The sequence below is a fragment of the Enoplosus armatus genome, chromosome 4, assembly GCF_043641665.1.
Source record: "Enoplosus armatus isolate fEnoArm2 chromosome 4, fEnoArm2.hap1, whole genome shotgun sequence".
Taxonomy (NCBI): domain Eukaryota; kingdom Metazoa; phylum Chordata; class Actinopteri; order Centrarchiformes; family Enoplosidae; genus Enoplosus; species Enoplosus armatus.
Window position 1 is genome coordinate 26959328 of NC_092183.1, and position 14930 is coordinate 26974257.

At 44.6% G+C, this 14930-nt stretch overlaps 1 protein-coding gene across 2 annotated transcripts; it reads right to left on the reverse strand.

The window, feature by feature from the left end:
- Positions 1 to 5360: 5360 nt before the first annotated feature.
- Positions 5361 to 14443, reverse strand: rab35b (RAB35, member RAS oncogene family b). 2 transcript variants are annotated; one of them, XM_070903938.1, is made up of 6 exons: positions 14166 to 14443; positions 11716 to 11766; positions 11488 to 11611; positions 6963 to 7087; positions 6639 to 6763; positions 5361 to 5978 (listed from the first exon to the last, which is right to left on the reverse strand). In XM_070903938.1, exons 1-6 carry the CDS (start codon positions 14215 to 14217, stop codon positions 5850 to 5852), a joined length of 606 nt encoding a protein of 201 aa, XP_070760039.1. In that variant the 5' UTR covers positions 14218 to 14443; the 3' UTR covers positions 5361 to 5849. The 2 variants fall into 2 exon arrangements, with proteins under 2 accessions (XP_070760039.1, XP_070760040.1); XM_070903939.1 differs by lacking the exon at positions 6639 to 6763.
- Between the last annotated feature and the right edge of the window lie 487 nt (positions 14444 to 14930).

Below are 14930 nucleotides of genomic sequence, written 5' to 3' on the forward strand. Positions count from 1 at the left end.
GGGAAGGATCAACCCAAAGAATGATTTTTTTTTATAAAAAGTCGAATAGGTTTGGACGAAATCGATATATTTATAAGAAAAAAAAAAAAAGCATACCTTTTGAATGAAAATCTTTTTTTAGAGAGAAATATACCCGTACATTGTTATTTCTAGGCTGTTTTTTTTTCCATGTGTGTCCTAACCGTGAGCAGGAATTCCACTGGTGAGTTGGACATTATCACTCGTGTGTGTGTGTGTGTGTGTGTGTGTTTCTTTGACTGTTCGGGTGTGGCATGCAGTGGAGCTGGCCAGAGATTCATGAGTACTTCTAAGTTTCACCCAAATGATTCACCTAAATGACGGTAATTTAGCGGAGAGAGAGACCCCCTCATGAATCTCCAGTTAATCCAAGAGTGCCCCATAAATTGCTAATCCAGTTGATGGTTCTTGATACCACTTCCTGATAAGTCACCCTTTCTAAACAGTTTGTAAACCGTAATTGATTCTTTTTTAATTGTTAAGAAGTTGTTTACTTATGCTTTATAGATCTGTTACGAGTTATAATCAGAAAAGCCTTTGGGTTGCCAGGTTGTGAACATTTTTTTCTGGCTGTTGAGTCCCTGATAGGGTCAAGTCATTAAAGGAGTAGTTCGACATTTTGCTTCCTAACAGAGAGTTAGATGACAGATGCCACTCTCATGTTTGTCTGTTAGATACAAGGCTAGCAGCCACTTAGCTTAGCTTAGTACAAAGACTGGGAACAGGGGCAAACAGCCCGCCAGGTGATCCTCTCATCTGAGTCTCCATCTGAAAGTGAAAAATGACGAACTATTCCTTTAATAGTTCACGGTCAATAAAGGGCATTAAACGCTAAGTCTGCAGTTATAAATGTTAATACAACATCAATAAAGAGTCACCACTTTCTAACAGCAAAAGTTAGTAAGTCATCTCTAAATACAAAAGCCAATAACTCATTAATTAAGGGTTCTTACAATAGGCTAAACAGAAGTCTGCATTTGCAAATAAATTGTTAATAAACTAATTTTGGTCCCAATGCTCTGCAGCCCAGAAGGTCAGAGGTCAAACGAGAGAAATAAAGACAGATCAAGTGTCCCTCTGAGGGAGGATAAACACCAGCCATAGAGACTTTCACAACTTGGAAACCCAAAATAAAGTAACAAGGAAAGCCTCACTGAGATAAAGAATCCCTTTTTCAATAGTTCCGCAGCACTAACGAGTAACAGAGGAACAAGGCGAGATGACTCAAAATGTGCCACCAAATCAGAATTAAACAGAAGTGCGATGCAATTTCTTCCCAGAAATCAACCTAAATGGCACCGATGTATCTAAAACCACAAAATAACTGAGACCCATCCAAAACAATGACGTCATCAAGATTGGAAAATACCTCAAAACATCATCAGGTCCACTGGTACTGTATGAAGGGTGCCTTATTAGAAAGTCCTTTCACCGCTCCTGTCTGAAGATGATGAGATCAGAAACTCCAAAGAAAAACAGAAACATGTTTCTCCTCCAGGCGGAAACAGATGGAAAGCGTGAATGTGGGTGGATTCAAAAACTGAACCGTCATATTCACGAGTTTGTAGTGTGGGACTCCCTTCCATTGGCTGATTGACAGGTGAGAAGAACCCCAGTTGCCGGCAGCGAGCTTGGATTAAAACACCCATCACTGCTGCCATAACCAGACTGTAATTTGTCTCACTTCGTGTCACATTTTAGTTGTAAACAATACGCTGTAACATATTTGGTTCTGTCCACATTATGTCCTAATTGCCGTGTCTGTTTCTTGTTTGTATTGTTCAAGACTGTCGCTCCGACACTGTAGACTGTACTGATTCATTTTCCAGTCAGAAGCACTTTTTACAACGCCGCCTGCTGCGTGTTTCTGTGGTAAACATCCCGGTGCTGCTGCTGCGGGTCCAGTGTGTGTTGCAGTGACGGACAGACTTGTCTCCACTTGGGCGAATGTTGTTGTTTTGGAATTTAGTGCTATCGGTGGGCTCATTGTGCTCCATGTGAGTGCTTCCATTCACCACTGACTGACGGCACTGTTTCAGTTACAGAATGCTTCAAACTATTCAAAATATGTATCATGCAATTTTCTTAGCATTTTGGGGATTTTTTTGTACAAATAAATACTTTACAATCTGCTCGTCTCCCCTGACTTGGCCTTGAAATAAGCTGATTCTGTCTTTCTGCTGAATTACGAGAACACCGTCATCCACAAAGAATTAAACAATAGCAGGAAGGAGGGACCCAACAGAAGTTGCTCAAGTTGGAATTTGTACAAAAGGATTGTATGTCACCCCCTGCACCATGAGGGCGAACAACAAGCAAACTGAATGAGCAGCAGACCAATAACATCACAACATGAGCAAACCCGTCATGGTGTCTTCATGTCATCTCGGGTGGTTGTCGTGAGGCATCAAGACAGAGAATGATTTTCATAAAAAGTCTAAATAGGTCTGGGTGAAATCAGTGTACTGTAACAATGCACACCTTTGAATGATGGTCTTTTAGTCGCCACACTAGCAACTTGGCTCTCTGACTGGCACTTTCAGTCGGTAGACCGCTTTGGTCCAGACTGAAATAGCTCAACAACAGTCAGATGCCACCAGCAGGTCAACGGTTTCACTTACCCTGTGAAACAGCCCCACACGTACTGGATGGACTGGCACAAAGTCTTTGTACAGATGTTCATGGTTCCCGGGTGATGAACCCTAATGATTTTGATGAGTTGTAATACCTGCGGTGATCCCCTGACTTTTCATCCAGCGGCATCATCAGTCACATTTTGTCCAATTCTTTGACTCATGACTTAACACCTTCAACACCTTAATGACGTTCCCATCAGCCTCAGCTGTAGGCCCCTTTGTCTTAGCATGCTAACACAACACTAAGGTGAACATTTGCTCAACATTGTGAGCATATTGGCAATAAATGTAGTGGTCTCTCCAGAGCTGGGTGTCCAACCTCAGTACTGACCACAATGTGGCTGTTGCATGGGTATTTAGTTTGCATCAGTCGTATTCTGTTTTTTATTTTATCAGATTGAAATGTTTCCTGATCCAAATCAGGAAACATTTCTGTCTTGACACCCGTGTTCTGAAGACCAAAAGGAGCCGAGCACAATAACAAGTGCTGAATTGATAGTATAAGGAACAGGGACTGCATGTTTCTCTTTGCTATTTTCTCTTTGTTGTTCCCAAATGAATCATTCATAACCTTTTTCACAGCAGACATTGTATGTCATTAATGTGATTAGTTCCACCTGTGTTTGACAAGCCAAAATGTCCGCTGTGAAAAAGGTCTGTTCCATTTTAGTATCACTCTCTATGTTTCCCCCTGGTCATGTGTGTGCCCCCCCCCCCCACAGCACGTTCATATTCCCCCAAACTTGAGATTGAAGTGTAAGTATTGTTTTGCTGCTGTACTGACAATGAAAAACCCATCAGCCAAGTTACTAGTGATGTGTGGAAAACAGGCCGTTCAGTGACGACAGGAAGACAATGAAAACAAAGACCAGACTGTAACTGTCATGAGTGCCATGTTGCTGTTTATGGGGGAAACTGAACGTCCTCTTGTAAAACACGATGACCTGCCTACGTAAGACCAAAGACAAGCAAGCAAGAAGCTTCCCAAAGACCAGTGAACACTTCCTCCCATAGTTTTATTCACAGAAAGCAAAAAGTAAAAAATAAAACCAAAAGACACAGGTTTAAAATGAAGTTAAGACCAAGTCTCAAAGCACTGACAAGTGAGATCAGTCATTATGTGTCAAATATTTATTCCTTTAAAACGTTTATTACTGATTAAATTCATGTAGGGAAAAATGAATAGTACATCTCTTGTTCTCCAGTGTACAGCAAACCACAGCTGACGAGTGTGTTTCAACCATAGCACACGGGGCATGTTTAACACATGCGCAGTTTGGTGTGCTAACTATGTGTGTATGTTCTATATTGAATATAAACACACAAATATATTTATATATACATACACGTAATGAATAGAAATCATAAAGTGTGAGATTTTATACTATTCCTAGGCCCTGGAGGTCACAGTGACCTCTCGGCGTGCATCAGGATCCCAAACCGGAGTCTGTCCAGAGGATGAAAACTAAATGTTTCCAAACAAAGCTCAGCCAATACCTACAGCTCTCTCCATTTCTCACTCTCCCAATTCAAAAGAAAGACAAAAAATATGTCAGTTATAGACACTGTACGAAGCTCCGGCCTCTGTGACAAACCCTGCACATGGAGAGGGAGAGGAGCGCAGGCCCGAACACACAGGGATCCAGTGCTGCAGCTCACCCCCGTTTGTTCCGACATTAACAGTCCCACTGTCTGCCACACTCTCACCGTGGATGTCAAAAACACTGTCCGGTAACACTTCAGTCGAGCAGGTAGAGGGGGGGGGGGGGGGGGGGTCAGACTGTAACATTAGTTAACTGTTTCTGCGGGCTGAGAAAAAGCAGTAAATCCTCAACAGTCTGAATGCATGTCAGGCATTACCTTTTACATACCCCTTCAAACAAAGTGTTACATGCTCAGAAACAAGGGCCAAAACCACAGTCTGCTATGGATTGGAGGTCACCGCGACAACCACCAGAGGCCAGTTTCCAGAGTGAGAGCCTCCTCGCGCCCACTGATGGACCAAATGCAGGAGGCGAGTCCGTCGCTGTGAGAGGTGCTGATATGTGGCCGTCTGGGGAAAGAAGGCCAGTGGCTGCAGAAATACAGAGGGGGAAACAGGGAGAGGGAAGGAGGGCAGCCCTGAGCGCTTCCTGAGGACTCAGCAGGGTCCCAGCAGATCCTGATTCACCCTGCCTCTTGGCCAACCAGGGACCACTATGGCAACAGTCCAATGAGAGGCGCCACTGAGCTCTTAACATTTTTTTTTTTAAATATATATTGGCAGTATCATTGTTTAAAAAAAGATGGAGGAAAAGGTTTAAAAGCAAACCCCGGAAGCGTAGTAAGACTGCGGTGAACGGTGCTTTCAGAGCCTGACGGCCCGGAGTGGCTCCACTGCTCTGACGCACTTAAAATTAAAACAAAAAACAACAGACAAAAAAGAAAAACATAAAATCAACTGTTGGCTCAGCACTACTGGAGGTTAGAGGGGAGAGGGTGGGAAGCTTGGCAAAATATAGACAAAGAAAAACAAAACATGAGAAGTCACCAGTTCTGTCCATCGGATTCGTTGCTAAAGGTCGTCTACCAATCATCATCCTCATCATCCTCATCCGTGTGATTTTTTATTTCATTTTTTTCAAAATAAACAGGCGCCTGTTCCAAAAACCAACCAAACACCCGCCTCCCCCCTGCCCCCGCTCCCACCTACCCCACTCCCCCCAAAAAAATAAAACTAGAAAGAAACAAATAAATCCAGAAAAGGGTGGGCCCTCCTTCTCCTCAGGCGCAGAGTCTGACTCGACTCTGAATGTCCCGTGTGCAGTGGAATGAGAAGGAGAGATGAGATACTGATAGAAGAATATGGGGATTATGTGGATAGAAATCTGAGCATTATGGCGGTCAGTTGTCAGCTTGCAGATCCTTTAAGAAAGGAGGACCTCAGGTCAATGGTGCCCATCTGTTGAATTCCAAATAAAACTTGATCTGACGTCTAATAAAATCTGTACATTTGTTTTTTTAAGTCTTCATGATTAATTTGTCCAAAGGGGACATTTTTTCCATTGATTTTTTTAATTATTTTTTTTTATCTTTCACCGTATATTTATTAAATCTTTATCTGCTCTTTAATTTAGATGCTCTGAGTCCCATCTTGTGTGTATGCGTGTGTGAAGAAAAGGCGCTGCCGGCCTTTTGTGGATGGCTTGGAGTTTGCTAGCAGCACTTTTTCTTTCGTTTACTGTTCCGGGTGAGTTTGACCACGTCGTTCTGTTGCTGCTGCTGCTGCTTGGCTAGCACCTCCTTTTTGGCTCTTAGCACTAGCTCTGTGATGCAGTTGAACATCTGCAGGAGAAGCACAAACCGACGACGCGGGGTGAGTACAGCAATCAGTCGGCCAGACGAGCCACAGCAGAGTATACAGATCAGCTTTTTTAGACTGTAGGAAGAGACTTCAGTGATCAAAAAACAAAACAAAAAAACAACCGTGGCTGAAATCTGTTCAATATGTCAGAGTTTGGATTTCTCCAATCAGCAGTCAAACAAAACCATCAACATCCTGGTATTTTCATAGCATTAAAAAGGAACAGTTTGTCATTTCGGGAAATAAATGAGAAAGAGAGTTAAATGAGAAGGTCTGCAGCCAGCTAGCTTAGCTTAGTTTAGTGAGAAACTATGATTGTAGGCATCTGACATTTATACACACAATAATTAATCGAGAAAATAAGTAATTGATAAAGAAAATAACTGTTAGTCGTAGCCCTAAAGTGTATTTCCCCAAAACGATTCCTTTAAAGGAATGGTTTGTACGATCAGCCACGGCACCTTCAGCCCACTGAAACAGCCGACTGTCCAGCAGGTATGACAGAGCATTCAGACATGTTGCCTAATTCGAGCCATCAGCTGAGCTGCATTGCATACCGGGCATGTCCCAGAAAGTGGTCCACACAAACACGTCAGTCTGCAAACAGCCTGAGGCCAGAGACGTCACAAACAACGGGTTACCTCTTCAACATTGATGTTCTCTTTTGCACTCGTCTCAAACAGGTTGATTCCCATCTGCTCAGCAAACTTTTGCGCGTCAGTCGTCTCGACCACCTTGGAGTTGGGGTCGTCGTTTTTGTTTCCCACTGAAAAAAATAAAATAAATAAATATATATATATATATAGCCAAGGCGTCAAAACAAAGCTAGGAACAATTCTTCACTCTGCCTCCAAATAAAAAAAGATGTGCACTAGATTCAAGGGTAGGGTCTATTTTTAGGTAAATGGTGCCAAGGTGACAACAGTGCCGGGACTTCTTCTGAACACTGAAAGGTGACTACTCACCTAATATTCGGCACACATCATCACAGTTCTGGTTGATTTCATGTAGCCATCGTTTGACGTTGACGAAGGACTCTGCACTTGTGACGTCGTACACTACTATGACCCCATGCGTTCCCCTGTAGTATCTGAACATGCAGCAGGAGAGAGACACAGTCAACCTCGGACATTAGGCATCGCAGTGAGTCCCAGAAATTACAATTGATTTAAAAAAAACAAACACATCCAAACATTGTGTCAGCTCGAACACCTGAACAGCTGAAAGTTGAAACAGTTAGCTAAAAATAATGAATCAAGAGTAGAACTAGCTAGAAGTAATGGAGAAATAGTTGAAATAGTTAGCTAAACATTTAAATATAAATAATATATATTATATCCACTTTCATATCATCAGTTGTGAAATGATTTCCACTCTAAAAATCGATTCAAATGAGCACATTTGGAACATGATAGGTGGTGTCGATACAGGGCTGTGGGGGTACAAAAGGTTGGGAACCACTGAGGTAACCCTGCTGATGTCCAGCAGGGAGAGACAAATCTCAGTTTGGAAGAGACACAGCTTAATCATTTTAGAATAAAACAACAACAACAACAACAAAATCCTTAAGAATGACAAAATGATCTAAAATTAGACTGTCTGGTTCCGCAAGAGTAAACATCTGGCCCTCTATCAGTGACAAAAACATATTATTGTCTTGACTGACTCAACAAACTTTACCTCAAAAGTAACTCAATTCAAATAATGCAACACTGAAATACATCAGGACAGCATGCGTGAGTGCTTGAGAGAAGGAGGACAGCCCACAGAACTGAGACCAGCATCTGTCCCACACAGGCAACTAACCCAGAATGTGACAGTTCAACTGTGAACCTGCAGCCAAGCTTCAAACACTGCGCCAGGCCCCCAGAAAGGGAGCATCCCTGGTGTCGCTGCACTCACAAAACAAACACAAAGAACCTTTTGTCAGGCTTACTCTGTGTGTGTGTGTGTGTGTGTGTGTGTGTGTGTTAGTGTGTGGGTGTGTGTGTGTGTGTGTGTGTGTGTGTGTGTGTGTGTGTGTGTGTGTGTGTGTGTGTGTGGGTGTCAGTGTTTCTGCCTGGCGTGACAGTGTCGGGATACGGTGTTGTCTGAGCATGTCCCCAATGTCCAGTAGTAATGGGCCACCAGACAGCAGGGGTGGGTGGCTACGTGTGTGCGTGTGTGCGTGTGTGTGCGTGTGTGTGTGTGTCTCAGTGCACATGAATAGAGAACCATAAACTGCCAAACACACACAGCAGGCATGTGGGGCCCAACCTGCAGTCCCCTGTACTGCAATAAAACGCTGCACAAACAAGGTGATAAAATGTTAATAAACAGGCCCTGTCGGCCTTGGGGGTTTAAGGTGCTGACCATGTGATCCCAACGTCCCTGGTTCAAGACCGACTGGGGATATTTGTTGCATGTCATTGCTTATCTCTCTCTCACCCCATTTCCTGTCTGTCGCTACTGTCTTATGGCCCCAAAACAGTAAATACCTGGAAGGGTTACAGTATCGAGGTTTTGCAAATGAACGTATGTCTTTACAGAATAAAATCATGAACTCACAAGAAGAAGGGAAAACCTTTTGAGAAATGAAGACTAAAAGCTGTGTTTTATGTTACTCTGGGACTTTAACGGTCTTGATTTGGGCCTGAGGCTGATGGCAGCTGTGGGTAAGCCACAGGCACACGGCCGCAGGGTCTGACATATGGCTGCCTCCCTAGGTTAGTCTGCACGAGCAGGTCTCTGCCCGTGATCCATCTCCGCAGTTAAATTCGTTTAGGACCTAATGAGGCACCACGCCACTCTGCTTCAGCACAGCGAACAATCAGCCAAAATAGGCCGCCTGCTCGGTGGAGGGATTCCTGTGGAACGACTGGCAGTCGTGCTTCCAAAGTAGGACGGTCATACTCCTCAGGGGCTGAAGCGTCAGCACTGCAGAGGATTTCAAGCTTTCTGATCGTCCTCACTGCAGCGCCGCTTGTACATAATAACAACTATCAAACATGCCCTCCTGGCCTCGTTCAGGACGAAACTCAAATGGCCGGGACAGTGACAGTTCAGTATGTCTTGCGTGTAGCCTCTGTCTGCTTCAGTCAAAGTCAAGAAGGGGTGAGCAGGTAAGATGACTGCAGTTTGCCAATGCTGTGTCTATCACAGCCGCTCAGACAGCGAGAGCACCTGCACATTTATGCACAACCCTTATTTATTACCCGCTGTCCATGTGAATTGCAAGGTAATTGAACGGCAAGTCCGTATTTCAGCAGGGCACTTAGAAGGAAAAAGAAATCATGAGATTGACAGCTGGCATTAGTGCGAGGCACTGAACACATGAGTAACTGGCTGTCAGACACATTGAGGGACAGCAACAGGAGCAGTGACCGGGGTGCCGTTTATAGACGATAATATTATAATATTGAAATCAAAAGACTATGTGCACTGTGAAAGGTTGCTCGTAGTGACAAACGCAGAGAATTAACACCCAACTCTGCAGGTCCTCTCCGCTCTACGGAGCTTTATGGCGTCTTCCAGCTCATTATTTTGGTTTCACAGCGCGCAACATTACTGCTTTCATTCAGTCTCTCCACTCTCATCACAGTACAGGCAGCATGCAGCTGTTTTCAGTGAAAAGGCTCTAAAAGACCAACTGTACACAGCCTGCTCAGCGCCAAACAGCCAACGCCAGACAATGTCAGAGACTAGCTGGTGAACACAGTGGAGCATTTCGCGGCCAAAAGGCCAGATACTGTATTTCCCTCAGGAGTAGGCGGAGACCAAAAACAGAGCATGAAGCAAAAAAAAAGCAAGTGAACACTGGAATTACTGGTTTATGTGGACAGAGACATGACTTCAAATGAATGCTAATGTTGTTTGCAACTGAAAGCCAACAAGCGATATTATGTAAATGTTATAGCTCGTTTCTGCTGCCCCCAAGTGGTCATAAAATCTGTTCATACAGACTTAATATCTGGGTTTAAAAAGGACCTTTTCTCCCAAATAGCCCTTGTGGTAAGTAGCCATGCAGACAGTTTTGATTGTATTGATTGATTGATTGATTTGACAGATTTGAAGTATCTGTCTCCACTCTAATACAATGGAGGGGAGAGCAATTTTGTTTGTGTTGTTCCAGTTACTCTGCTTAATCCACAGACATGGACAAAGACAAAGTCCCTACGTAAACGTTGTATCCAGAGTAGGAGGGACACTGTGGAAAGTGATGTCATTGTTGTTAGTCATTATTATTACTACTACTATTATTATTATTGTTAGTAGTGGCAGGGGTCAAGACAACATGGTGAAAAAGCATCCATTATAGATACCAGTTAATGCCCAAAACGTTCCCCTAAATAAATAATCCAACATTTTAAATATTTGAAGATCACATACATTTTGCATTAACTGCATTTTCTCGGCCACAGATCTAACCCCCCCCCCCGTTACTGATGTGTCTTCCAACGCCCGATTAGAACCATACACGAATGTGATGTAATCCAGTCGTCTTCATCAGCACCGCGCTGCGAGCCGCAGGAGTCCGGGCAAATGATGCAGTGTGTTTTGAAAGCTTGCCCCACAGGGAAAGTGTTTCCACTCCAGAGTAGTGAGCGGCTGCGCGTTTGTTTTGTGTTGTGACTCAGCGGAGGCTAACTGGACAGATGGTAAAGAGTCGGCGGTCAGATTTAGCTTCACGGGCCTTGTGTTGGACACATGTTTGACATCTGTACTTCTACGAGGGGGGAAGCCCTGCTGTTGTGTTGCAACATGATACAATAATAATGCGGGTTGATGGGAGTCTGAATGCGCCAGCGTGAGAAAATCCAACAAATATGAGTCCTGGATTTAAAAGGATAAGACCAGCATTGTTTTATCTGTTAACGGTCTTGTTGTCATCAACACTGATCTTCTCCTACGAGCAAGTATTGTCTGTGTAGCCTGATTTACCTTGTGCCTCTGTATCATAAAACTCAGAAAAAAGGCACGTCTCTCTTAGTGTTTTTAATAGTTTTTGGGCAGCAATGGAGTTCCAGACACATAAGGAGCATCAGGTCTGTGGCTATACAGACAATACTTGGTGGTTTTTGGTCTCAATTATCACCATAAAAAACACGTGGAAGCTCTGTGTGAACCCAGAGCCGCATGGATGCTGTACACCACCACGGACAGCGGTGTGACACACATTACAAGCATAAGAGGGTAAAGACGCCCAGCCCTTGCCATCATGTCGCACTACAGCACGAGACCAGGAGCCTCCCTCTCACATCTGTAATTAGGATCTCTGGGGAATTCCACCCAGTTTCACAGAGCAGCACCGATTCAGTCTAGTTGTCTACAAACTGCTTCCTCAAATCTCAAATAATACCTAATCTGAAGGCCGCAAAGAGCCTTTCTTGGTTTCAGATTCAACTGCTGAAATGAAAATGACGAGCTTCACCTGGAAACCCATGCAAATGTGTGTGTGTGTGTGTGTGTGTGTGTGTGTGTGTGTGTGTGTGTGTGAGTGGATCTGCTTACGTGGAGGTGATGGTGCGGAAGCGCTCCTGCCCTGCTGTATCCCAGATCTGTAGCTTCACCTTTTCCCCGTTGATCTCCACCGTCCGGATCTTAAAGTCCACACCGATCGTGGTGATATAGCTACCTGCAAACACACATACCGAACACAAGGTCGCGTGAATGAGACACAACGGCGACAAAGTACCAGTCTTGAAATGATGCTACAGTGGCTGAGGTAGAAGCGCATACCTGAAAATGTGTTGTCTGCAAATCGCAGGAGGAGACTGCTCTTCCCCACTCCTGAGGAGGAAACACAAGCACAGGATGAGGTTTAGCGTACAGAGTACAACAGGTTTCAAAAATAAAAAATGAATGAGTGCATTCTTCAACATTTTTTTACTTGTAGCTTTCAAACTAAATTCTACAATTGTTTCCGGGACAAACATGAGGTTTTGTGCACCACAAAACGTCAAGTTTCTGCAGAGTTTTGGCTGCTCATATTATATTCTAGTTAGCAAAGAGTAACACCACGTGACAGCTGCAAACCAAGAACAAGACACCAACTTGAACAGTTGCTGTAATCCTTGTGTACCTAAAGATTTAGTGCAGACAAAGTTGTACCTGTTGCACAGCATACAGGGTCGAAGGATTTAAGGTTAGCGAGGCTGCACCCAACATGTTCATTTAAAGCATTTTGATGACGCTTGTACCTACAGAAGCTTAAATCAATGCAACAGCAGAAGAAACAACAGCAATTTGGAAGCTTGCGCCGAAGCCACAGAGGCAAGACAGCAAGTGGAACAAATATATCTCTGGGTTGCTAAAATTATCGTGCATGATAAGTCGTTTTTGTTTTGTTTTTTAGGAAGAAATAACAGCCACACAACAGATGACAGGAGAAGTGAAAGCGAAGGCTGAAGGGGAATGGGATTCAAAAAGGAAGATAGATGAGAGGGATCAGTGCTGTGTCTTCAACAGATCAGTTGTCAGGTTACAGCTGGAAGTTAGGAAGTTAGCTCTGCGGCCCAGCCTGGGGTGGGACTCAACCTACAGCCCTGTTACTTAGCCTCCCTTTTGTGTTATTGTCATCTCGTGTTTGATTGGCCCCAACATAAAAGCTCTCAGGTTCCTGTGGTCTCCGCGCTACAGACTTTTGTTCAAACAAAGAATAACCAAAGCAGGAGAGAGATCATCGACTTTTGGTGCCTTCTGAAGCTTTAATATTCCATGCCTTCCTTTCGTCTATAGTAAAACCACCAGAATGTATACTCCTCAGGGTGCCAGTGACGAAACCATTCATGACATTTCCATTTTCAACTTTTGCGGCCTGGAACTTGTGAACGGGACTTCATGTTGCACACCGGAGCTTGTGTCAAACCCCTCTCCGTGAGAAGGTTTTGTCATGTGCTACTGTGACTGGCCAGAGGCTTAACAAGTCCGACCAAGTGATAAAACAGCCTCGGTGCAGCTTGGAGATCTGCAGCGTGTGGAACTGTCTCTCAGCATCAGCAGAAGATCTGTCTACATGCATCTGAGGAGGGGCCAGAGGTCAGAGCGTCTTTCCTAAATAATCTCTGTGCAGCACCACAGACAGCTGTACATCCATGCTGCAGCTGAGTGGACACTGGCCTCTGTGTGTGAGTGGCAGTGAAGGGCTTGCTGTGCTGCCTTGCCCTCTACTGTGAGCAGCCAGCTGATGGGGTAGTGCCAGGATCGGGGCTGTCAATGAATGCAAAGATCATTGCCCACAAAGAAGTCCTGCAGGCTGAGGCTCTATTCCTACTGAGGGTGGAGCCGCATTACAAAAGCAATGTTTTCACTTTAATGGGGACTTTAACACATGAAGAGCAGCCCTCATCATACCTGTGTGACCGAGGCATTGTTTGCCATGGGTTTCACCACAATAAAGAAGGTAAACACAGCTACGGTGCCCTCAGCAGACAGTCGCACTTAATTGAGTGATACCACAGATGACACTAACCACTTTGTTAGTCTCACCTAACTGTACTCTGACTGGATGGGTGCAAACCAGAGACTGCAGTGCAGCATTCCTCCACTATTAAGCAGCTAGCACTACCATGCTAGCAAGCTAAATAACAAAATGCTTTTCAAATGAACCTAGCTCAGTAGACTTGGCGCCGTGCTGCAAACATAAGGAGCTATCTTTAGCTCATGCAGACAGACACTCAACTTCTTAGGACACTAGCTTCTCAGCTAACGGGAGTTAGCAACGTAAGAGTTAGCTATAAAGTGTAATGTTAGCCTAACTTCCAACTAGCTAACACAGCTAATAGGAGACACAAACTAGAGGCCAAATTAGAGGAGTATGGGTCCCCCCCGTGCAGTTATTTGGGGTTACAGCGTGTGTTTTGTTGTGGAGCTAAAACAATTGTCTCAACCGATACGAGAGCAAGACTAGAAAATCTTCGAGAGACAAACCCTGATGATCTGGAGGCGATATCCGGCCTGATCGGCTGACATGCCTTGCCCGGGCACACAACCTCCGCCCTGTCACCGCCACAGAAATATGGCGGATGTGTACATTTCACCAATCATTTCCATTCAGAAAATAAAAAACAACAAGTAGTAAACGCATCATACAAGTACACTGCGGGCCTAGAGCTGCAATTCTTCTTCTACCCTTGTAAAAAAACACGACAAGGCCCACTTCCCGTCCCGCATCCCCGGCGTCGGCTTACCGCTGTCACCGATGATGAGCAGCTTGAAGAGGTAATCGTAGTCCCTGGCCATGCCGGTAGCTGGTGGCTCACCCCCGCCTTGTGCAGCTTCTGTGCTCGGTTTGCTGTCCGACCCCCTTGGCTCGTAAAAAAAAAATCACCAGCCCCCAGATCCCCCGATATGAAAGAAAACGACCACTACCGATGCTAGAAACTGTTAGCCCCCCCGAGCCGGCGGCGTTTTTCTCGGGGTTTCGCGGCGTCAGCAATCCTCTCCCTCCGCTGCAAACAGCCGGAAACTCCGCTTCCTTCTCTGGTGGAGCTGCACCCAGCTCTGACCCGGCGTCACTGCGCAGGCTCCTGCTACAGCACAGCCGTCCCATCCCATTGATGAACACCACACATGCTCCTCGAAGGGCAGAGGACTCGTACCATGCCGTTGATTCACATCTACAAGCAGGGGCCAGTAAATGGCAGGATCCTTCACATTTCTTTAAAAATGATCTAGACAACATAATCATACATTACACCTTCTATTAACACTAATCAGATTAATGGTTAATGTGTCTGAGCAACATCAAATTAATTTTAATGGGTACAATTCCTCACATTCCCTCTGTGTATATGTGCTTTGTCTGCATACAATCCTCACATGTACTGAAGTCTAAAGTGCCAGTATGTAGTGAACAGAGGAATCTGTGGAGTTAAATTAAGTGATGAATGCCTCTGTGACCTCTGACCCCACCCTGAAGAGAACAGCTTTCCAATATTTCACACACTACATTA